The following is a 25523-nucleotide window of genomic DNA, read 5'->3' on the forward strand; positions in this document are numbered from 1 at the left end:
TGGGTGACATTTAAAGGGTCTGAAGGCACCAAAAGCCCAGGAAAACACTGGTGGTGGAGCCTGGCACGGGGTTGGGGGAGCTCTGGCACTGCCACAGCTGCAGTTTGGGCACGATGGGTCTGTTTAGGCTGGAAAAACCAAATTACCACAAAGCCAGGAGAGTGGGGAGAAAGATGTGGAGGAGGGTGAGATGGGGGAAAAAGGCTCCAGGGCCAGGGAGAAAGTTTTGTTTGAAAATTTATTGAAAAATTCAATACAAGAAGCAATACTGAACACTGAGGTCTGTCTAAAGGCTACAGCAACTTTCCCTTTGATTCACTAGGAAAATCCAAAAGAACAGCTCCCATCACTAGTTGATCTAGAAAGATTTGCCAACTTTAAAAGTTCCTATTTTTATAAAGAAGAGTGTAAATGCCTACCCTAGACAATTCACAATTGCCTTAGAAAAATTTTACAAAGCTCCTTCATCTTCTCAACTAAATTATTTTATTTTTTTAAATTTTTTTAAATTTTTTTTTTTTACAAGTTGCATCTCTAAGGCTGGGACACTACCACCTCTTAAGGTAATTGTACAATTAGGAAAATCAGCAAACCACAGTTTATTAAAACCAGAAATCAGTCAGTCCTTTGCTAACACATCTCTGTTGGTCAGGGATTGCTATCAGGCAAGCAGAGCCACCATTCCAGTTTAATGGAGGAGAACAGGAGCTCCTTGCCTTCCTTTCTATAAAAACATTCATTCATATATAAATAGCTTCCATATAATGTATATTATACAATCAAGACAGTCTCTGGGTGAATTTGTGGAGTGGGAAGAGCTGGGAACATTCATATAAATAGACCTTACTTAGCTGGTTTGTCCCTCGAGCTGACACAGCACGCTCAGAGCCAAGGATCTGAAATCCCACTGGAGGTGGAAGGGGTGTGGGCAGCCCCACCAGGGCCCTGCAGGAGGGTGGAAGAAGCTTCTTCTGCTCTCAACTTTGCTCTTCTTCCCAGGCTGCTGCTCCCCTCCAGCTCCTGGGCTCGGACACTGCGGTGTCGGCGGGACGGGGACAGTGGAACCCCCAGGGTCACACAGCAGGTGATGGCAAAGGGCACACGAGGCCAGGTCTTGTTAAAACACTCAAGGAGAAGCAAGAAATCAGCAGAGAAAAGGGTGAGAATGGAGAGCCTGGAAAAAGCCACCCAAAATCCAGGGGAAAAGTAAAATATGAGCCCTTGAAAAGGGACATTGACAGCCACGGTGGGCACGTCCCTTTGGGAGGAACCACCTCTCCTGCCAGCAGGTTTCTCACCCCAAAAATCCCCTGCTCAGGGTGTTTTGTCCCACTCACAGTGCTCAGGACACCCCAAGGGAACACCCTTTGTTTCCCTAAATTCTTGTGACAGCCAAGTGCCTTTAAGTGCTATGGACAAACTCCATTTATCACAGTGGCTCTGCCTGGTAAAGCCCAGAAAGCCTCTCAGCCTCCACTCCAGGTGCCAGTTCACTCCTCAGTGGCTGCTGCAGGTGAGAAGGAAGGACTGAGTGGCAAAAAAAGCTGAATTCCCAGAAAAAAGGGCAGTGCCAGAGGGTGCTCAGCATGAGGGGTGTTTAAGGCAAGTGTTACCCAACTAAGTTGAGGACAGGTGGGACACAGACCTGTGTGGCAGAGTAAGGAAAGGGCTGTTCAGAAATAGGAAGAATTAATCTCTACCCTAGAGCTGTGGGGCCCAGGGCTCCCTAAATCCCCAGAGCAGGTGCCCTGTGGAAGGGAGAGCACCCCAGGAGGGGACCCCACCCCCAGAGGCAGCTCTGGCAGGGGAGGGCTGGAGGCTGAGCAGGACCAGGGCCAGCAAGGCTCAGACAAAGCCAAAATCCAGCAGCTCCAGCAGCTCCAATCAATACTGACAACTTAATTAAAATTGCACCTGAACCTGAGAAGCTGCACCAGCCCTGGGGTAGTTCCAAGGCTCAACAGCCTGAGCTAAATCCAGTGACTTCTGAAAGACATAATTCAAATTTAAAACTGGAGAGAGCTTTTTCTTTATTGCCATTTTCTTCCCATCCTCTCCTGAGGAGCAGCAGAGCACTCCCTGCCCTCAGTGTGCCATACTGCATATATATATATACATTAAAAAATTAAATCATAACCTCAAAGTGGACTAAAGTGTTCACAAGTGTCTGCACAGGCTCTTTGCAAAGCTTGGTTGTTTGGTTTTTTTTTGCTTTTTGAATTTAAGTGCTGGAAGGACAAACCAAGGCGTGATTAGAACATTCCCACAAAGCTCAGAGAGCAGCAGTGGGAGCTCAGCCCCTGGTGCAGGGAGGGAAGCACATCCAGCCCCTGGAATTGTGGGTTTGGGTCACCCTCTCCACTCTGGAGATGGTCCTGGGGGTCTCTAAGCCCCACCCTGGTGGTTCATTCCACAAGGGGGTCAAAGCCAAATCCAGACCCTCAGGCCAGTGTGGAAGAAGAAATGTCAGCACCTCCCATGTGGTTTGGCTCCATCATGACCAGCAACACCTGACACCTCCTAAAATCCCTTGTTCAGCCTCCAGGCCTAGGAAGGGTTGTCTAAAGGAGTTTAAATTCCATGATAGTAGGATACAAGCCCTGGGAGGTGGGTAACGTGTTCAGCTTTAAATAGCACTGAGAGGGGAGGAAAAAAACCCAACCCATGACTTCCAAAATAAAAAAAAAAAGGAAAAAAACCTCCCTACTTTAAAAATCATGAACACAAACAAGTGAAAAACTATGACACTGAAAAAACTCAGCTCCTGTGAATGCTGCTAAGCCTGAATAGCATCCCAAGTCCAAACACCTGAAACACACATTTCTAAGGGCTCTTTAATTCATGGCAGCTAAAAAAACACAAACAGGTCAGGAGCACTCGGCAGAGACACGGCAGGAGGAGGGTGAGATGCTACCACAGTCCTCTTAAAGCTCTAAAATTCACAGTATAAGATACTTGAAGCAACTTCCAGTGTTCCTTAAACCTACTCAGCTACTCAGGTGTGTGCAGAGGCTACACCACAAAAACCCTACTGGGAACCCAACGGGGAGGGAGCTCTGGGGCTGCAGCTCCCAAGAGCTGAAGAATCCAGAGGCAATGGGAATGCTGCACAAAACTCCAGTGTGACTCTTTAAACTGACTCTCCTGGCAGGAGGATCCATGGCTTTGTGAAGGCAGAGGGAATACAGGATAAAACAGGGAGCCCTGGGAGGTCTGGGGGGGCTGTGTCTGAAGGGGCTTTGCATGAGAGGGAATGCAAAATTGAAAACCTGTAAAAAATGTTCAGTACAGTTAGAAATATGGCAGAGTTCTGTCACAATAGATATATATATATATAAAAAAAAAGAACAAAAACAACAAAACAAAACTCTATGTCCAAAAGGATCCAGTGGAGCCTGGAAAAATCCCAATAAAATGTCAAAGCGCAATTCCTAATAAATGATATGAATGTCTCTGAGTGTCAAGTCTGAAATCCGAGGTCTTTGTGCTCCAGGTAGTTGCTTGGTAGTTTTGCTGGGTTTCTTTATCCTGGTGTTTCCTGGGGAGAGAGGAACAGGGTAAGTTACAGCCACCACCTGGGAGAGAGGAACCTGCTTCCCTGAACTGGATGTTGAACTGGAAGCAGGTGAGTCACCACCACTGGCAGGTGGGAAGTGCCTAAAGGGGCTCCAGGAGAGCTGGAGAGGGACTTGGGACAAGAGATGGAGGGGCAGGACACAGGGAAGGGCTTCCCACTGCCAGAGGGCAGGGACAGAAGAAATTTTGGGAAGGAATTGTTGGCTGGGAGGGTGGGCAGGCCCTGGCACAGGTGCCCAGAGCAGCTGTGGCTGCCCCATCCCTGGGAGTGTCCAAGGCCAGGCTGGACAGGGCTTGGAGCACCCTGGGCTTGTGGGGGGTGTCCCTGCCCATGGCAGGGGGTTGAGACTACATGATCTTTAGTCCTTTCCAACCCAAACCATTCTGGATTCTTTGACCACCAGCCTGGGGTAGGATGGGCTTTACAGCACTGAGGCACAGGCAGAGCTCCAGGATTCCTCAAGCAGCTCTTTTCCAAACTCACCAAGCCCACAGAAAAGGGATCTTTCCAGGCCTGGGGTCCAGCTCTGGGGTTCCCTGGCACTGACATGGGCAGAGTCTGTGTCCCCTACAGCTCTCTGGGAAGGCAAAGCAGCCTCATGGCAGGGGCTGTGCAGCTTTTAACCCTTTTTTGGCTCATTCCCACAGCAGGACTGGGGTGTATTTGTGCTTCCTCCATCAGCCTCCCTGATCCATCAGGAACAGCCTGAGCAGGACTCAGCAGTGAACAACAACCATTTCACTTCCACTCTGACTACATTCAGCCAAACCCTGTGTGCCCAGAGATTCCCCCAGCCCCGGGCAGGGCAGTGCCCACCCCTGCCCTGTGGGCACTCACACAGCCTGGCTACTCCTCGGCGATCTCAGTCTCCTGGTGCACGACCACTTTGGTCACCGACATGTCCGGGTGCTGCTCCTTGGCCGCCTTGATCGCCTGTGCCAGGACCTGGGGATGGCAGGGGAGAGAGCAGGGGCACAGGTCAGGGGGCACAGCACAGGCCAGGGGGCACAGCACAGGCCAGGGGGCACAGCATGGACCAGAGAGTGTCACAGCACACCCCAGAGGGTCAGAGTGTGCCAGAACACACCCCAGAGGGTCAGAGTGTGCCAGAACACACCCCAGAGGGTCAGAGTGTGCCAGAACACACCCCAGAGGGTCAGAGTGTGCCAGAACACACCCCAGAGGGTCAGAGTGTGCCAGAACATACCCCAGAGGGTCAGAGTGTGCCAGAACACACCCCAGAGCCCCTGGCACTCACTGCCCCGAGGAGCACAAGACCCTCCTTCTAATTCTGGGGAGTGAAAAACAATTTTATAGAATTACAGAATGTTAAGGGGTTGGAAGGCACCTTAAAGATCACCCAGTCTCACTCCACTGCCACAGGCAGGGACACCTCCCACTAGACCAGGTTGTTCCAGGTGTTACCCCACCTGGCTTTGAACACTGCCAGGCTTGGGGCACCCACAACCTTCCTGGGTAACCTGTGCCAGGGCCTCACCACCCTCAAAGTAAAAATTTCTTCTTAATATCTAACCTAAATTTCCCCACTTTCAGTCTGTACCCATTCCTCCTTGTCCTATCCCTACAGTTCCTGACAGAGCCCCTCTCCAGCTGCCCAGGAGACACTGGAAAGCTGCTGAGGACTCCAAGCAACCTCCTCTTCTCCAGCTGAACAGCCACTTCACAGACTCACAGAATATCCTGAGTTGCAAGGGACCCCCAAGGATCATCCAGTCCAGCTCCTGGCCCTGCACAGACACCCCAACAACCCCACCCCGTACCCCAGAGCATCATCCAAACCCTCCTGCAGCTCTGGCAGCCTTGGGGCTGTGCCCACTGCCCTGGGGAGCCTGGTCAGTGCCCACCACCCTCTGAGGGAAGAACCTTTCCCTGAGATCCAACCTGCCCCTGCCCTGGCACAGCTCCAGCCCTGCTGAGCTCTGCCCTCAGTCCCCTCCAGCTGAACACACCAAGTGCCCTCAGCTGCTCCTCAGGTGGCCCCTCCTGACCCTTCACCATCTCCACGTCTCTCCTTTGGACACCATCTAATAACTTTCTATCTTTCTTATATTGTGATGTCCAAAACTGCCCCCAGCACTTCAGCCTCACACTCTGGTGACTTTTGGTGCTGTTACACCATTTCTGCAAAGAAAAGCTGTTTTTTGAGTATCCCACTGCCCCCTGGTATAAGATGGATAAGAGCAATTAAGCAAACCCTGTTTATTCTTCCAGCCAGGGTGATGAGCACATTTCAGACATCTCAGACATTTTCTGTTGGAATTAATAAACCAATCCTTGTCATAAGAATTTTCTCTCCACCCCCACGATACTTGCAACTAAATTTAAATTCACAGGATAATTCTCTGATGACAAAATCATCACTTCCAACAACCAAGAGGCCAATGGGGCTGACTCATCACTAAGGTTTCATATAAAGCCAGTGAGATTTAATGCAGGTGCTGAGTGCTCTGAAATGACTTCTGGCAATACAGAGCAGCAACAGTGCTTGAGAGTTATGGGGAAATTAATGCACATCAGCCAGATGTCAAGGAAAACTTTCATTCCACATTTTTATGGATTTTTTTTTTAAAGTGTCATTGTCAAAAACAACTTTGGAATCAAAACTTTGCTGCCAACACCAGTTTCAGAGCAGAATTCAGCTTTGCTGGCTCAGCTGCATCGTGTCAAAGAGGAATTTATTACTGATATAAAATCACAGAATCAGGGAATGGTTTGGGTTGGAAGGGACCTTAAAAATCATCCAGTTCCACCCCTGCCATGGACAGGGATGGAACACCTTCCACCTTTCATGGAACACCTGGAAGTTCCATGTGGGATCTTCCCACATGGGCAGGGACACCTTCCACTGTCCCAGGTTGCTCCAAGTCCTGCCCAGCCTGGCCTTGGACACTTCCAGGGATGGGGCAGCCACAAGCTAAAGAAATTTCAGTTTGGAAGTTTGATTTCTACCCCAGTAAAACTTCCCTGAGTCAATTTTTAGTGCCCCTTGGACAGGCAGCCTGACTGTCACGTGTGCCAGCTCTGGGAAGCTCTTCTGGATCACACCCACACTCCTACCTGGTCATGGTCTACATCTGCATCTCCTGTGATGACAATCCTCTTCTCAATCCTTGTCTCTGAGATGCCACCTTTTACAGTCTAGGAGAGAAGGGAAAGCTGCTGTCAGGGTGGAAGTGCAGAGGGACTGGAACCCACTGGGGCTGCCAGTCTGCAAACAGGACCCAAAAATAGTGTCACCAAAGAGCTCCATCGTGCCACGGCATCACAGTCACGGGGGAGCTGCTGCTGCTCAAAGGAAAAGTGTCAAACAGGCACCTTTTTAGAGCTGAGCCAGGGAAGAGCTTTTCCTCACAGCACAGCAGCTCTTCCTGCTGCCCCACACGACAGTCAGAGCCCACAGGCTGTGCTGCAATTAATGCATAATTAATATGGCCAACCTGGGCCCTTTGGGCTTTGTTTCAGGTATCCATCCTATTTTTTGAAAGCAACTTCCAAGAGCTCTTTTTCCCTGTTATTCAGCTCTGCCCATCCCTCCCTCGGGTTGTTGGTTGAGTTGGGGTTACCTTGGTGATCTGGGTGGTGGTGGTGCTGCTGGTGGTTTCTGAAGTGATGGTCTGGGCAGTCAGCAGGATGCCAGGGTCTAAATCCCCATTGCCTCCATCTGTCTGTGGGACACAAGAACAGGCCATGAGTGCCTGAGCAGTGTGGGCAGGAGCAGGAGCTCCACAGCCCCAGAGCAGGATGGAAACCCAGGACAGAAGCTCCTCTCCATCATGGATTGTGGGACACAGCAAGTGCCCAGGGGCACAAGGGCTGGGCAGGGCTCTGGAGGGTGGAATTCCTGGGACTTTAAGGCTGGAAAAGAACAGATCCACAAAATCCCCCAGGATGTGTGACACCCCTCAGACCAGGAGGGCTGGGATGTTCCCACATCTGGGCACAAATCTGGTCATACCCCTCCATTCCTGGACCACAAAGAGAGACCAATGCAGACACCAATCCCTGCCTGCATCCATGGAGACCCACAAAGCCAGGAGAACATTCTGGTTCAGAAGATTGCCACCCTTCCTGCCTCCTGAGAGCACCTGGCACATCCCTTGCTTTATGCTCTGCAGGAGCAACCAACATCCAGGCATTTGTTGAACGAGGAGTAACTTTTAGAGCTGATGTTTGGATCCTCTCCTGACCAACCTGACCACTCAAGGTCTCCTGAAAATCCTGAACTAAGTCATCCTGGCCAGCTCACCCTGCCTGTGTCCCCACTGGGGAGCATTCACAGAATCACAGAATGGATTAGGTTGGAAAAGACCTCCGAGATCATCAAGTCCAACCCTTGGGCCAACTCCAGTCCCTTTACCAGATCATGGCACTCAGTGCCACGGCCAAGCTCAGCTGAAAAACCTCCAGGGATGGGGAATCCACCCCCTCTCTGGGCAGCCCATTCCAATCCCTGACCACTCTCTCTGCAAAGAAGTTTTTTCTGCTCTCCAACTTCAATTTCCCCTGGCAGAGCTTGAGCCCATCGTGCCCCCTTGTCCTATTGCTGAGTGCCTGGGAGAAGAGACCAACCCCCACCTGGCCACAACTTCCCTTCAGGCAGTTATATTCCCAGCTCAGCAGTGGGACAATTTCTGGAGTTACCACAAGGTGGGACCATTTTCCCACTGGACTGGAGATGAACTTTTCCTTTCCATCTCCCAGTTAAACTCCTCTGTGCCTCCACTGCAGCCCAGGGCAATGCCCACCACTTTGTGTGAACAATCCCTGAGAGCCCAAAGGGGCTCCAGGAGAGCTGGAGAGGGACTTGGGACAAGGGATGGAGGGACAGGACAAAGGGAATGGCTTTCCACTGCCAGAGGGCAGGGTTAGGTGGGATATTGGGAAGAAATTCTGCCCTGTGAGGGTGGGCAGGCCCTGGCATAGGTTGGGCAGAGAAGCTGTGGCTGCCCCATCCCTGGGAGTGTCCAAGGCAGGGTTGGACGGGGCTTGGAGCAACCTGGTCTGGTGGGAGGTGTCCCTGCCCATGGCAGGGGGTGGCACTGGATGGTGTTTTAAGGTTCCTTCCAACCCAAACCATTCCATGATTCCATGATAAAACCTGTTTTAGGCTGAGGATTAGTTTTAACCTCAGCAATAATGTGACCTGCACACACTGGTATCACTCCACTAACATCTCCAGTTTCCAAGCCCCACATCCCCACTCTGGCTGTATCTTATACAAAACTTTTGGTGTTCAACAGCCCTTTCAGGCTTGAAATCTGAAGGATTCAAATAATAATAATCCAAGTTCTGAAGAGGCACAAACAGGAAGGGGAGCTGGGAAAACAAGACAAGACACCTGTTGCATAAACAAAGGGCACCTCAGGCCAACTCCAAACAGTCCAATATCCATCCCAAAGCCACCAGTGGTTGAAGGTAAATTCTGTTTCATGTATATCTTGAAAAAATAATTACTCTTCAGGGACAAGAAAGCACAAATCTTTTAAAAACCCCTGGAAACAGAGTCCACAGCACCAGTTAATGCCTGTGCTGTGACCTGGATGTGTGGGGAAAGGCAGGTGCTGCTGCCTCATCCCGAGGATGTGGCACAAAACACTTCCTTGAGTTTAATGAAGCCCCTGGAAAATGAGTCAGGACACACCTTACCTGTGCAGCTTCGTAGGTGATGGTCTTGGTCTCCGTGTGCACAATGGGCACCTCCTTGGTGGGGATTTCACTCTTGACGGCGCTGGACACGTCGGAGATGGTGACAGTTTGTGTCTTCACCAGGGGGGGCTGTGGGACAGGGTGAGAGACACCTGTGAGCACCCAGGGCCCACCTGCACGTCCTGCTGCTGCTCTGACACTGATCTGATAAAAGCACTGCAGGAACCAAGGCCAGCCTGGCAACCTTTGGGTTAAAGTCTCTGGGCAGAGGTGGGGAGTGAGGATTAGACAGGCAGCAAAATCCTCCAGCCCTTCCCACCTCTGGTGAGCCCAAACCAGGCATTGAGGGTTTCACAACACCACAGAGACACTGTCTCCACTGATTCCTGACTTCCTAATTGCCAGCAGCTCCTTGCCAGCTGCCAGGAGAAGAGGACCCCCATCTGCTGATGCCAGTGTCAGGATTAACACCAAACCTGGGCACACAAAGACTTGATCACAGCTGAGCAGTTTTACCCTGGCTCCAAGTGCAACTGTATTATTAAACCCCCTCATCAGATCTTTAACTTTTATTAAATCAATGTCAGATAAAACAGAAAGAGAATGAAGGGTGGGGGGGAAAAGAGAAATCAGTTGTTCCACCACCTGATGATTATCCAGAAGAAGACAGAGTTAGTTCAGACCCAGTGCTCTCCCAGAGGGCTCAGTTCCTGCTCACCATCCCCAAACCTGCCAGATGCCACCGTGATTGTTAGCAGGGCAATGGGCACCTTCTGAAACCAAAGCAACATCAACACTGGAGCAGGCAAGAACACCTCCCACGCTGGGCAGCACACAGGGCACGTGGAAACACCTTGGGCAGTGCTTCAAACTCACTCTGCTGTGCTGAGCTGGCAAAATCCTTAAGGAAGGAACATCATTTTGGAGCCTTTTGGGGGGGGTGCCACAGGATGCTTCAATCCCAGAGAAGCCAAGGGCATTGCACTGCAGTGATTGTGTTCAGTGCAGAGATAAACTGAGAGGGGCTGGTGTTTGATTCAGAGATGAATCGAGAGGGGCTGATGTTTAATTCAGAGATAAATTGAGAGGGGCTCGTGTTTGATTCAGAGATAAATTGAGAGGGGCTGGTGTTTGATTCAGAGATGAATCGAGAGGGGCTCGTGTTTGATTCAGAGATTAATTGAGAGGGGCTGGTGTTTGATTCAGAGATGAATTGAGAGGGGCTGGTGTTTGATTCAGAGATAAACTGAGAGGGGCTCGTGTTTGATTCAGAGATGAATTGAGAGGGGCTCGTGTTTGATTCAGAGATGAATCGAGAGGGGCTGATGTTTAATTCAGAGATAAATTGAGAGGGGCTCGTGTTTGATTCAGAGATAAATTGAGAGGGGCTGGTGTTTGATTCAGAGATGAATCGAGAGGGCCCAGTGGGCACTGGGTGTTGGAGATGAAGCTCCAGCCCAGGCCAGGCCCAGCCCCTCCCCAGCCCGTGGCCTGTGCCTGCTGCAGTGTTTGGTGCCACCAGCAGGAGTGGGAGCAGAGCTGGGCTCACTACCTGGAAGCAGCGAATGAGCCCTGGCAGCCCGCTGGGATCAGCCGGGTGCTGCCACTCGCCACGGGGCCATCTAAAGGCCCAGGTGTCTTCACCATCCTCTGCCACCTCCTCCTCCTGCTCCTCCTGTGCCCTGGGCTGCTGGGGAGGAGCAGCAGGGCTGGTGGGGGGCTCCGGCTCGGAGAGCTCCGAGTCCTTCTCCACATCCACACAAACCCCCTTTGGCAATGGCAGGTCCTCCTCGCTGGCAGGGAGGTTGGGAGCTGCCTCCTCCTCCTCCTCCTCCTCCTCCTCGCTGCTTAGGGAGGCAGCACCCAAGTGCTGGCTGGGAGAAGGCTCTGGGCTGGGTGGCACTGGGGTGTCACTACAAGCTACCGAGTGCTTTGAGCCCTCCCGTGCAAAGCCAGAGGTGACTCTGCTCCTCTCTGGCACTGCAGCCACTTCCTCTCGGGAGGCAAAGGCACCCACTCTCTAAAAAGAAATGGATACACAAAAAAGGCCAGAGAGAGAGAGAGAGAAAGAAAGAGAAGTGTTAGGGAGAGCAGAGGGCAGGAGGTAAAACATTGCTTTGTTATCAGACATCACCCAGTAACACATGCAACAGTGGGGTTGGAAAACATCTGTGCTGTGCAGGCACCCAGGGCATTTGCTGGCACAGCCTTCCTGGTGCATTCATGATCCACTTCCCTAAATTTTAAGGAATTAATATGAAAACCACTCTCTGCACCCAAAGGAAGATCCATCATTAAGTGCTTCTCATCCGGTTTAGAAACAGGAATAATTCCAGTGTAGCAAGTGGGAACTTATGCACATCCCAAATTCTCCCCCATTATCCCCAAACCCTTCCTCAGTTCTGCTCTTAACTCACTGGAATACTTTCTACTGTGTTTGAAGTTGCACATGGAGTGAACAGAACAAGCCCAGGGTTTCTGTGCCTGACAACCCACAGAACTTCTGGCTTTGCTCCTTCCCCATCCTGGCAATTCTCACCCCTCCAAGCACCCTCTGGGCTGCTGGAATTCCAGGATTATGGACACAGACCTGTCATTATGGCATTGGGAAAACTGTAAGAATATCTAAGTTAGGAAAGGCTGAGAGAATCAGGTTCCTGCTCCTTAGCAAGGGCTCAGCCAGGACTTCTGGCACCTCTGGGAGCTCTTGAGCCAGGAGGGAACAACAGTGACAGAAAGGAAGAGTTAAAACAGCAACAAGACAATAACCCTGTGCTGGAAATGGAGTTTCTCTCCTTATTGACATGGAAATCTGTCTCCAATAAAGGGCAGAAGAAGCAGTTACAGGCACCTATATTTTAAAAGTATCAAAGCTGTCACATCACCCCAAATCAGGGAACAAGAGGGAAAACCCCAAGGAATGTTCTCCATCAATGCCATGATTATTTCTTTTCAATAATTAACCTCATGGTTGACTTTTGGTAACTCTGCATAAAAACAGCCACATATCTCTTCATCCAAAACCATTTTGCCAACTGTAATTCTAATTTCAGTGTTGGTGTTAAGATGAACAGAAATTGTTGCCTCACTTTCTAATGAGAGGATTCCCTGGGTGACCAAAAAACCTGTAATTTGTGCTTAAAATGTGAGGTCTGAAGACTTTGGGATGTCTGGTAGGGTGGATTTTTTATAACCAGAGGTTCTCACCCTGACTGACCTCCTCTAATGGCACAGCTCGATGGCAGGGTAAGACCAGGAGCTGCTTTAGGTAGGAATAAATAGATGCCTTTTTTAGTATCATTTCAAGAAATGACCCTTCCCTGATTCCTCAAGGGTATTTTTCAGTTCTCTGCTTCTTTATGTTGCAGATGGATTAGCTGTAAGATTTCTGTCCATTAGGACTTTCAGCCTCTTGGGCTTCTCTTCAGTTCTTGGGATGTTGCTCAGCAAAATGCATTTCAGAGGAGTGAAGGGCCAGGGAGCAGCTCTGGGATGGTCAGGACACACTGTGCCCACAGGGAGCTGCTAGTTCTGAGCCAAACCCACTCCCACATGAGCTCTGATCCCTGTGGGACCAGGGACAGCACCCAGGGCATGGCTGGAGCTGTGCCAGGGCAGGGACAGCACCCAGGGCATGGCTGGAGCTGTGCCAGGGCAGGGACAGCACCCAGGGAATGGCTGGAGCTGTGTCAGGGCAGGGACAGCACCCAGAGCATGGCTGGAGCTGTGCCAGGGCAGGGACAGCACCCAGGGAATGGCTGGAGCTGTGCCAGGGCAGGGACAGCACCCAGGGAATGGCTGGAGCTGTGCCAGGGCAGGGACAGCACACAGGGAATGGCTGGAGCTGTGCCAGGGCAGGGTCAGGTTGGATCTCAGGAAAGGTTCTTCCCCCAGAGGGTGGTGGGCACTGACCAGGCTCCCCAGGGCAGTGGGCACGGCCCCAAGGCTGCCAGAGCTGCAGGAAGGTTTGGACAAGGACAGAGTGGGATTTCTGGGATGTCCGTGCAGAGCCAGGAGTTGGACTGGATGATCCTGTGGGTCCCTCCCAACTCAGGATATTCTGGGATTCTGATTTTACATCCAGATCCCACCCTTGTTGGCTCAACACAAGACACTCCAGTGCAAAGTTCCCCCAGACAAGGCAGGAATGGGGTTATCAGCTCTGAACACCCAGGCCTTAATCTTGTTTTAAAACCTGAATTTATAAACTGCCAATATAATGCTCTTCCCTTAATTATAAATGCTAAACCTTGCAAATGACTCATGGGATCCTGAGAAGACAGCACATCTTTCTGGGCTTTAAAGGAACATGCCTTAGGAGTGAGATTTCCTTACCAAACAGCTGGGGCACTACTCAACCAAGAGAAGAACAGATAAAACAAAGCAGATTAACCAGCTATACAAACATTGATCTATTTAAGAGACAAAAACCTGAATACAGTCAAAACAACTTCCCAGTTCCCCTCCCCAGACAAAGGCAATAATTTGCATTTTGGAAGTATCTTGTGTGGCAGAGGCAGAAAGGAAGGGGAAGCCAGAATGGAGCCCGGGCCAAGCATGGACTGGTCCCAGCAGAGCCAAGAGCAGCAGCAAACATGCAAGCTGGAGACACAGAGGGAAATCCTGATAAGATCAACTCAGCAGAAGACCTTTTTGCCTTGCTATTCCACTGGTAAGAAGAGAGAGCAATGGAAAGGTATTTGTTTCTATAAAAAATTATCACCATAAAACTCCCCCCTGGCCATTTCAGCATCTGTTACAAACTCTGATCTTATCAAGATTTATTTTAAATTGGAAATGCAAAAGCATCCCTACGTTTAGGGCTCAGATTTGCAGAGTTCCAAGCCCTCCCTGAGAGGTGCCTGGGCTACAAACGACTCATTTCCAGGGACACAACCCCCAACAGGAGGCCTAAATCAAGCACAAAGCAGCCAAACACAGTGAGAATTAAACACAGCACAGGATGCAATGCCCCAGAAGAAACAAATCACCCCAGACACAAAGAAAACCAAAGCACCACCCTCTAAAGACACATCTTTGTGCACCTGAGGATTGAGCTGAAGCGTTGCAGTGGAAAGTGCCACACAGTAATTCAGACTGGGGATAAATTAATAACAGGCTTAATTGCATGGTTGGGATCAGTGGCCAAAAGGATTTACTCTTCTTATTTTGTATAAATTTATTTCCTTCCAGACCCTGATGTTTTGGATCAGGGTCTATTTTATGAGCCAACTGCCCTGCTCTGTCAGAGTGGGTGTTGTTTTCTTGCTGCTGCCTCTCCCTGTAAAATATTCCATTATTCCCATCCCAAACCACATTCTTATCCTGCAGGAAACTTAAGGAGTGCTAAAGTGATGTCATCATTAAAGATAATTTATAGAAATTGATAAACCCATGAAGTTACAGCACTCACTGACTCCCTACAACCACCACAGGAACACCAGAAATCCCAGCAGGTACTTCCCAATCCCCTTCCTTTCCAGCATGGCAATGGAATTGTGCAGGCTGTTATTAGGTTATCCCCACACAAGCACCCACAGAAGCTCAGAGTGACCACCCAGGGATGCACAAGGAGATGATGTTGCCTTTGCAGCAAACCACACTCACCAGAGAGCGCTCCCAGATCGAGTGATGCTCAATCTCACAGCTGGCAAAGCACTTGGGGGAAAAGTGTTATAAAGCAGAAAACAAGAGAGCCTTATTTTACAGTACCTGCCACTGCCTGACAGAACTGCTTTGCCTTAAAGACAGAAGTTAGAAAGGTTTAGAAGCTGTTCAACACACCCTGGCATGGAAAAGGATGGGCATCACCCAAGGATTTGGATGGATTTTTTAATTGCCATTGATCTACTCACAACATCCTGACCAGCCCAGTCAGACAACAGGAGGAGAAAAGAGATTTGGACCAAAATTAAAGGCAATGCTAGAAAATTCACAGCATGCTGGAAGCTCCAAAAGATTAAACTCAGTCCTGAGCAAGAACCCAGGATGTTACAGAACACACAGGAACCACCTCCCATCACTGCCCCACGACTGGGCAACGTGAAACAGCAGCAAGACCAAGACTTAAATTATCAAAATTAAGTTGTTGGACAAAATGGTTCATCTGCCCACACACCCTGGTCCCCTTCCCATCTGTTTTGTGGGGCTTCTTATTCCAAATTCCCTCTGCAGAGAACAAACCAGTGGCACTGCAAGAGCTGCCTCTGGAAAAGAGGGAATAACAACACCAGGGTTTGTGACTGACATCAAATTTGTGCTGCTGCTTTTCACCTCCCCCATTTCCTAAGGGAAGTTCCAGCTCTGTTCTGGTGCCAGATTGTCCCAGGGAGCAGCAGCAGGAGCAGCCCCATCTGCCTTCCTGTGACAAGTGGTTTATCCAGAATAAATAATCTCACAAGAGAGAAGTTGGGAGTTAAAAACTGACTCTTGCTCCAGCCTCTGAACACACCCTGAGCTCCCAACAGCCAAAACCCACCCAGGGGCTCGTGCTGTGTCACTGAGCAGCCAAACACACAGAGGCTCATTGGAATGTGGTTTCTCCACTTACAAACCCCAAAAGGAGCAGTTTTGTCCTCAGTCAGAGGCTTTGCAGGATCTGCACCACAACATTGATTTTTCCTGCCATTCAGTCTCAGAAGCAAAGAGGGGAAGGTGTTAGTGGGGCATTAAACATTTGGTAGAGGGCTGAACCTTCTGACAAACCTCCTCCAGACAAAGCCTGTCTGGATTTAATCCTCAGGGGAGTTATTCTGGCCAGGTTAAAAGCTCAGAGCTGCAGCCCTGGGGGTCCCCTCTCCCAAACCCACCCCCAAGAGTGGCCAGCAGAACCAACACCTTGAAAGCCACCAAGGTCTGGTGGCTCCTGGTTTGAGAAAGGAACACTGAGGGTTAGTGCAAGGAATTCATGACCACAGGTTGTTAACACACAGCTTTTTTTGTTTGTTAATAAGCAGTGGAAAAGGAGGGTGTGATTTGCAATAACATTTATTAATGATAAATGTACATATTTACAAAGAAAAATCTGAGAAAAAATACAAAACCGAAAAAGTGTTCCAAAAGAGAGCATTTTAGGTAAAAAAGAAAGTTGTTTTCAGTCCCCACAAGCTGATTCAACACGACCATGAACCACTGACAGAGGATCCCAAAGGGCCCAAACCAAGGGCATCCTTCCCTCCAGCCTCACAAACCACCAGAGATGCAAACAGGACACAAGAGGAACCACCACTGGCAGGTTCTCCAGTGCCACCCACTACTAATGCAGACCATGAAGCCACAATCCTTTGTTTGAGGGGCTGAATTTACCCAGAAAATTGAAAATTTCCTCCCTCACTCTCTAGGGCAGAACAGGCACCATCAACCCACGACCAGGAAAAAAGAAAACCCAATAAACCAGTGGAATAATTCTCAGAGTGACAAATCACTGACACCAATGTGAAGTTAAAGACACTTTTGCCCATAACCACCAGGAGCTGGACTTGTTCCTTATGGGTCCCTTCCAACTCAGGATATTCCAGGATTTTGTGACAACCTTCCCAGGAGCCTCCATAGCACAGACACAGCAAGGCCAGCCCAGCCTTGTTCCTCCAAACACAAACTACTCCCTTGGTCTCACATTGAGGAAATCCACTTTTCCTTGTGATTTCAGGAGGGAAATATGGAATAACCACATCTCTGCACAGACTGCAGGGAGGGGAGCTGGGCTGGGCTGAACTCCAGGCCTGGACCTGCCCATGGAGAGTCTCAGCTCATCCTGTGGACTCCTGAGCGAGGCCTCACATGGCAGGAGGTGCAGCCAACACTTCATTTTTAACAGTGGGAAAGGAAAAAGGGCTGTTGTTTTCCAGCAGTGAACACCTTGAGTGCCATCACACCCAGAGCCTGAAGACCCAGAGCAGCCTCGGAGCTGAATCCAAATTTCAAGCCATCAGCAGCACTTTGCTGCTTCAAAATGCTGATGTCCTCCTGCTCCTAAAGCAGGACAGCACAAGGAACTCCTGTGGGCTTCAGGTGGTGTTCAGAAGAGATGGAATCGGGGTCAGAAGATTCAGAAAGTGAATTACCACCCACCAGATTCAGAAAATGAATCGCCACCCACCAATGTCATGATGGAAAATTCTGGAGCCTCGGCAGCTCCCAATGGGATCCCACCCAGGAGCACCAAAGAGCTGAGTGACCACACCACAAACCCTGGGAAAGCCTAAAGAAAACTCCAAAACTGCTGCCAGACTTATCCTGGTGTGCCAGAGGCACCAGAATGTCATGTCCTGCAGCAGCACACACTAAATACCAGGATTTCTCCTGCTAACCAGGATGAGGCTCCGTGCTGCTGACAATTCCAGGATCCTGGAAGGATCCAGGAAGGGCTAACTCAGTTTTCCATCACTCACAGCCTGGCACTGCCCCAGCCAGGCTGAACAGGGTGTGTGGATGCCTGGGAATGGGTGCCAGTGTCAAGGGCTGCCAGAATTCCCAGCAAGTTCATTCCTGAGGAAAACAGGGAACGAAACACAGCAAAAATGTGCAGGAACAAAACCCTCTGTGGACTGTCAGGGACTGTCACTCCCTTTGCCTTACAAGCAAACAGGGAAAAGAGCAGAGGAATGACTGGGAAAGGGGTTGGTGCCCAGCAGGCACATCCCAGGGGAATCAGAGGGATGAGGTTTCTGCTCCTGATGAGTTGTGGGAGTTCTCTGTCAGAAGGGATCACATCCCCCTGGATGAATGGGATAACTGACCTCTGAACTGCCAGAGAATTTGTTCCATTTCTTTATACTCTGCAGTGATAATTGGTATAGAAATCCCCAAAATGCTCCTGAGCCTTCTCAGAGTAAAGTTTCCAAGGATTTTTGCTGATGACAATGAGGCTCATGGCAAGATTTAAATAGAGGAAGAGACTGTTTGAAGTCAAGAGGTACAGAACTGAGCTGAAGTGGCAGAGCCCATCTCTCATCCCTCTGGGATGACACCCTGAGCACTCTGGTCAAATACTGCCCTGGGCAAAGAGTTTTAGACTTCAGGTCCTTTGGAATTGGGTGACAGAGCTACAGAAATCACAGCTTTGCCAGAGCCACCCCTGTGGCTTCCAAGTCCTTGCCATGGGACCAAAAAGACCCCTGCAATAACACAGCATTCCAACAGAGATCCCAAGGAATGGCTTTAGGAAGGGAACATCTGTGTCTTTAAGCTGCTCTTCTCCAGGAAATATGGACAGAAAGTGGACAGAGAGACACCCCCACAACTCACATCCCCTCCCTCCCCATGCCAGGCTGGGGAGATCAGCCAGTCCTTGTTTTTCATCATGACTGTCCCAACTTTGGGAATGAGGTGCAGGCAGGGAATCCCAGCCAGAAGCACCCCTGACTTCCTCCATCCTGCACCTCCTGCACAGCACGTGGCACCTCAGCATCCCTCCCCCTCTCTCCTCTCCAGGGCCCACCTTTGTCTTCCTAAACTCCACCCCAAACTCGCTGGAGTTCAAGGGCATTCCAAGGGATGCTCCAAGGATGCAGGGACACCCCTGCAGACACTCCTTCACCTGGACACCAACCCTCTGACTCCCACACCTCCAAGCACTGAGGGAGGAAAACTGTGTATTAAAGGCAGTGTATTACACAGGGAAGAATCTTTTCTGATGATAAACCAACATCCTCACAAAACAAAGTCCTAAAGGCACAAACTGGTGAACTCATCAGGGCAGGGTGCAAGAGGGGTTGGAAAGATTCCTGTGGGATTAAAACAAAGGGTTTCACTACCAACCTAAGTTTCTGAGACAGCATTTAGAGCCTCAACCTGTACACTGAGAGCAAGAGGTGGCTTGAGTGGCCTGTGATACCCCACAGACCCTCAGACCAGAGAGCACATGCCATGTTTGCCTTGTTCCTGCAAGCTTATCTGCTTCCTAACTAACACTGTTCACACGGATACAGATCTAGAAAGGGTTATAAATACAGGTATTTATAGATATTCACACATTTCAGGCCCTGTAATAAAGGTCTGCTCCTTTCTCCTCCGTGCTGCTGGAGCAGCTGCCACCACTGGTGGCACTGGGGCTGTTCCCACAGTGACTGTGTCCAGCCCCATCCTGCAGGAAAACACGGATTGGCACTGAAAGGAGACGTGGGGGGCTCAGCTCAGCCCCATCTTTACTATTTACAGAAAAGAAACCCCTTAGACACAGAGTGCCACCTTGCCAGCAGCTCCCAAAGCAGCTCTGCTCAGCCCAGCTGGGCTGGAGCCTGCACAGCTCAGCCAGGAGGCCTTGGGGAAACGGGAGCATCACCCACACATGGACACTGGGGCAGCAACCAACGGGCAGCATGCAAGGGCTGGGGCAAAGAAGTCAAAAACAATCGAGGGTTTAACAGTTAGAAGTGTGTCCTGATGTGGCCAAGCCAACAGAGGGGGTGTTAGAGCAGCAGGTGACTCCACCCTGTCACCTCATGAGCCCATTAGTTCCACACTAAGCACAGCCCAAGTGCACCAAGACCATCGGATTCCAAGAAATTAATAATCTATGTGTGCAATAAATATCTCCTTGCAATGGGTTTTCTCCTGTTATTTTCTTGGACATAAGACTAGAGGTGGAGAGGGAAGCTGGGATGCTTTGCCAAAGGCTCCTCCCACTGGGAAAAGGAAAACTGCCTGTCCCTGTCCCCGAGTCATCACCACCAGCAGCAGTGAGAACCAGCACCTTGGATTCAAATGCCAATCTGAGTTTCATAGAAAAGGAATGGTTATGGATTAGATCCTGATGTTTTTTCCTAGAGATTCAACCTCTTGTTGCCCAGAGAAGCTGTGGCTGCCCCATCCCTGGAAGTGTCCAAGGCCAGGTTGGACAGGGCTTGGAGCAACCTGGGACAGTGGGCGTGTCTCTGTTGGAATGAGATGCTGTTTAAGGTCCCTTCCAACCCAAACCACTCCACGATTCTGTGATTCAGGAGGTCACTGTAAAGCCTCTTTTGGACCAATATCAAATGTTCTTCAGCTTTGGAACATCTTACATGTGAAACAACGAGCTCCAAAGCAATTCCCAGCAATTCCTGTGTGAAGTCTATGGGGGCTCAGCAAGCCATAATTCCCTCTCCCCATCTGCCCTCTCACAGCAATCAGGAACAGGGTTCACAGAATTTGCTTTTGCACAGCAGGAAACTCCAGAATGGACCTGGCATTCCATGCCCACTCCTGCCAGGTGCCACCCCAGCCACACAAGGACACAGAGCGGGAATAACGCGACGGTCACGGGGTGTCCCTCCCTGGGACAGCAAACTATGGAGATCAAAGACCAGGACAAGGAAGGTGCAGCAGAGGCTACAGCCAAGAAATTCAGGAGCTTTGGTCTTGAGGTTTCAACATGACCCTCCTGCCACTCAGAGAAAGAGCAGCCACCAAACAGTCAGTGCTACAACCAGGAGAAAGGACATCACAAAGGGAATACGTGGAGAAGGAAAAATGCTAGAGTACAGCTGGCACTTTTGGAGTGCTTTCTGCTCTTCAGGAATTGCAATAGAAACCTTGGGAAGAGTTTCTTCACTTGCTGGCCGGGGAAAGGCTGTCTCAGTAGGTATCTGATGCCTTTTTAGTTTGTCTTCATCCTGTACTAACAGAGGACGTTCCCGTGTCTGCTTTCGTGGTAGAAGATCAAGAGAGACAGAGAGAGATGAACAAAAATGACAGATGGGAAGTGCCCAAAGTGACACTTGGAGGTGTGCAAAGCATTAGGACAGCTCTTCTTAGCATAAACCAAACTGCCCTGGGGAGCAGAGCCACTGGGGGCCTGGGCCACACCAGCCTTGGAGCTACAGATCCATGCAGAGCTCACCAACATCTGGATCGGGATCGTGGGGGTTTTGTGCCTGCCCTGCCAGAAAAGCAGGTGCTCAAAACCTCCTGGAGTGTTTTGGAATTGGAGTGGTTGAGAAAAAAAAGCTGGAGGCATTAGAAACAGGAATGGTGCAGTACAAAAGGTGGTCTCTGACAGCTTCCCAACGTGGCCTTAAAAGCAGCATTTGGCAAATCCCACGGAACAGCCACTCTGCGGAGCAGATACAAAAGGCTCTTCCAAAGCTCTGACCAGAGTATCAAAACACTGATTGGTCTGAAAATTCGACTGGAACAAGTGAAAAATAGTTGTTCTTAGAAATCCCACGTGTGGAACGGGCAGGGTGGCAGTAGGAGCAGTGCAAACTCCTGGAATTCTGCTCCATGTTTCAGCACTTTTGTTTCTGGAGTCTAAAGAATGTTAAAAACCCGGAATGAATAACTCAGCACACAGGACCATGCAAAGGCTCCAGCACTTTGGCTGAAGAAAGAAAAGACTTGTGGGAATGTTGCTGTGCAGGTAACTCTCCATCCCTTTAATTTGCCAGCCTTGGGCAAATCCAAGTGTGCTTAGGAGAGGAAAAACTTGGCTCGAAGCTCCCTGAGCTGAGCCAACCTCCTCTGGTCGGTGCGGTACTTTGGAACTGGTTCTTTGCACACCCCTAAGTGGTGAGAATTGGGGAGAAAGTAGCTGGGAGTCTGGGCAGCAAAAGAAAACATAAGATGCAAGAGTAACATGATTGTTAAAACAACAACAAAAGAAAAACGGAAAGAAAGACAACATAAAAAGAACAGGGAACAGTTAAACTCTCAGAATTGCTTTTCTCTCCGAGTACAAGGTTATATCGTTCATGCAGCTTTTTCAACCCAGCCATGCACCAAAAATAAGCAAAAACTGAAAGCTGCAAAAGCTGCAGCAGTGCCAAAGTCCTCTGGGTGTGAGTTATGAAACTACTTTGTGTAGCCAAAAGAAAATAATGTTATCCAGCAGCTGCTGTTGAGTTTTTGCTCGGTGCCATTGCAATAGCAAGTCTGGTCAGAAGCACAGATCAGAGCAGCAGCTTTACCTCAAGCCCACCAACCTGTCTCTCAGAAGATGGGACAGTGACTTTCTTGACCTGGACACACAAAGCGTGGTAAGGTTCAGTTGTGTCGTAATAAAACACACAGGAACAGCAGAGAAGCAGCCCCTGCCACCAAACCCTTTGGCCACTATGGCAGGGTGAGGGGACCACTTTGCATCAGGAATTATCTCATGATTCACCATCCTTGAATCTCCATCATGATTTACCACCTTTGAATTTCCATCATGATTAACCATCCTTGAATTTCTATCATGATTCCCCATCCTTGACTGACCTCCAGGTTTCCCCATCCTGGATTTACCTCCAGGATTCCCCATCCTGGATTTTACCTCCAGGATTCCCCATCCTGGATTTTACCTCCAGGATTCCCCATCCTGGATTTTACCTCCAGGATTCCCCATCCTGGATTTTACCTCCAGGATTCCCCATCCTGGATTTTACCTCCAGGATTCCCCATCCTGGATTTTACCTCCAGGATTCCCCATCCTGGATTTTACCTCCAGGATTCCCCATCCTGGATTTACCTCCAGGATTCCCCATCCTTGAATTTCCATCATGATTCCCCATCCTGGATTTACCCTCCAGGATTCCCCATCCCTGATTTACCTCCAGGATTCCCCATCCTTGATTGACCTCCAGGATTCCCCATCCTGGATTGACCTCCAGGATTCCCCATCCTTGATTCACCTCCAGGATTTCCCATCCTTGATTCACCTCCAGGATTCCCCATCCTCGATTCACCTCCAGGATTCCCCACCCTGGATTCACCTCCAGGATTCCCCATCCTTCAACATGTGCAGGTGAAGGAAAACACCCTCCCAGCTGTCAGACCCTGGTGAAGACACATTTCTGGAAGTTCACAGAATGTGTCCACCACCACCTCAGAGCAAGATCACTTCAGAGAGGATCAGATGAAGAGGGAATTTCCAGAAATGCAAACCCAGGGACACCAATTTTTGCAGTGTTGAAGACCCATTGCAGTCTTAGGTGGGACAAGCCCACACTACCCAGTTATTATGACCAGGAGTCCCCCAGGAGCTCACAATGTGGTCACCTTGTCAGAAATTCTTCATAATAACAAGGAATATCATCCTTGACCTGCAGTTGTGGAGCTTGAGAGCCCCAGCTCTGTCCCACCCACAGCCCAAAACCCACATGGCCCAGCTCTGCTGCCCAAATTCCTGTGGAATTTACACTGAGGCTCTGCAGCCACAGAGCAAAGTCCATCCATGTGTTAAAAAGGGTAATCCCAAGAAGAGGTTGGGCAGAGAAGCTGAGGCTGCCCCATCCCTGGAAGTGTCCAAGGACAGCTTGGATGGAGCTTGGAGCACCCTGAGCTGGTGGGAGGTGTCCCTGCCCATGGCAGGGGGTGGGATGAGATGGACTTTAAGTCCCTTCCAACCCAAACCACTCTATGATTCTATAACAACAAATCCTAAGTTGAATTTGGGGATCTCATTTTTCTAGCAGGAAACCCTCCCCTGAAGCTGTCCTGGGTTTTCTCTATGCTTTGAGGAGCCTGTAGTAAACTTGGGGTTAAACCCCTTGTAGGGTTCCAACATTCCAGGATTATTTCCTGATTGATGAGTATCTCCCTTTTATTGCTCTGAAGATTAAACACCAGTTTATCTGCAGGGCTGTGGGCAGGGAGGGGAGAAGCTGGACTTAAACCAGAGTGTCTCCCACTGCCACCACTGCAGCCAGGATGCAACTTTCCTGTTGTAATAAAAAATTGCATTTCCTACTGAGTGAGAGAGCAATTAGTGACTGATTACCAGGGTGCTAACGAGTTTTACTCACAAGCTTCACATCTGAGTTAGGCACCACCAACAGGACACAGGAAAAGTGTCTCTTAGCCAAGAAGAAACCAGTTGGTGACAGATCTCTGCTCTTCCAACTGGGTTTCTTTGAAAAATTACCTTTTTCAGGAAATTACCAGAGAAACCGAGTGTATGTGGCTACTAAGAAGGAGGAAGGTTCCCATCATGTATGAACAGCCCTGCTGAAGCCACCAGAGGAGTCTTCCTGAAGCCTCCACAGCAGATCAGCACCTGGAGTTCCTAATGCAAGTCTAAACCCAAGAATCAACTGGAGAATAAAGTGATCTTGGAAAAATGATCCCATCTGGGTTGCAATATTACCTCTGAAGTAATAATTCTCTAATTTAGGAGTTTGGGTGAATTTTCCCCAACATTTTGGGGAGATCTGGTTCCCAGTTCAGCCATGGGAAGTTCTCTCTACCATCACAGTGCCAGCAACACCAGGTGAGCAAACCCTCCATCCTCTCCTACCAAAACTAAACCCACATTTCTATGATACCACAACCAAAGCTTCAGTTCTCTCAGGGACCACTTCACATGGAGCCCACCAAACCCAACACAACTCAGGGGGGCTGAGGGTGAATCCAGCCCTGCAAGGCACCCCCCATGGCCCCAGGTACTCACTCCATCTGCCCCCGTGGGGATCTGCCCGTTGACGTTGAGGGTCCGGAACGGGGAGTGGGTGGACAGACGTTTGTCCCACTCGCTCGGCCGCGGCTCCGGGACGGACTCCATGAAGTTCTTCTTGAGCTCACTGATGTTGGCATGATGCTTCTTGATTTCTTCCTGGGGCTTGTCTAGATCCTACCAGCAAAAGGACAGGGTGAGTGGAGGGTGTGGGGAGGAGCTGGCACTGCCCAGGCTGCGCTTGGCAAAGCTGAGCTCGGCAGAGCTGCGCCCAGAGCCGCTCACACTGCGAACACACACAGGCAGCGTCCTCTCTCCTCCTTCCCCTCGGATTAACTGGGATAAACTGCAACCAATCCTCCTCCAGCTACTCCAAACCAATGGCAGGTGACCTGCAATCTCATGGATTGCCCCTATATGGGATATTTTTTCTATGCCTGTTTAGCTTATTTAATTTAAAGCCTTTAAATTGGGTGGGTTTCCTTTCTTTTCCCTCTACGAGCCTGAATATTCCCAGGTATCACCACAATTAATATTCCCAGGTATCACCACAATTAACATTCCCAGGTATCACCACAATTAATATTCCCAGGTATCACCACAATTCATGTTCAATAAAATACTTGCCCAATTTTTTTCTGCTCTCTTCATATCTATTTCTCTTTCATCCTACCAGGAATTATCTTTGCTCCCAAAATATCCCCATTACTTTTTCCCCCCCCTGCTTCTCATCTCATCCCTCCAGGAGGTACCACAGGAGGTTTTAAACTTCTGAAATGAAGATGAGATGACTGGTTGTTTTTTTTTTTTTAATCAGACTGAGAATTTATTTTATCAAGAAACTCCTGCTAAAGTTTTTCATCTGGAAAAAGCCAAATTTCTGCTCTGTGATGTCAGAAAACAAACACACAGACTTCAAGGCAAGTC

General features: G+C 49.6%; 1 protein-coding gene across 29 annotated transcripts in view; it reads right to left on the minus strand.

Annotated features, from left to right (window-relative positions):
* Window positions 1-220: 220 nt before the first annotated feature.
* Window positions 221-25523, minus strand: part of EPB41 (erythrocyte membrane protein band 4.1) — a 100632-nt gene continuing 75329 nt past the window's right edge. For 16 of the 29 annotated variants that reach the window (XM_071576541.1, XM_071576539.1, XM_071576534.1 and 13 more), the window contains 7 exons: window positions 24594-24773; window positions 10797-11264; window positions 9245-9373; window positions 7162-7263; window positions 6656-6736; window positions 4415-4522; window positions 221-3538 (listed from right to left, as the gene is read on the minus strand). In XM_071576541.1, the coding sequence (XP_071432642.1) occupies window positions 4424-4522; window positions 6656-6736; window positions 7162-7263; window positions 9245-9373; window positions 10797-11264; window positions 24594-24773 (1059 nt within the window). In that variant the 3' untranslated portion in view covers window positions 221-3538; window positions 4415-4423. Of the gene's footprint in view, window positions 3539-4414; window positions 4523-6655; window positions 6737-7161; window positions 7264-9244; window positions 9374-10796; window positions 11265-22146; window positions 22183-24593; window positions 24774-25523 lie in introns of all 29 variants that reach the window. The other 13 variants (XM_071576549.1, XM_071576543.1, XM_071576540.1 and 10 more) reach the window with 3 other exon arrangements.

Source organism: Pithys albifrons, chromosome 24 (assembly GCF_047495875.1).
Source record: "Pithys albifrons albifrons isolate INPA30051 chromosome 24, PitAlb_v1, whole genome shotgun sequence".
Lineage (NCBI taxonomy): Eukaryota > Metazoa > Chordata > Aves > Passeriformes > Thamnophilidae > Pithys > Pithys albifrons.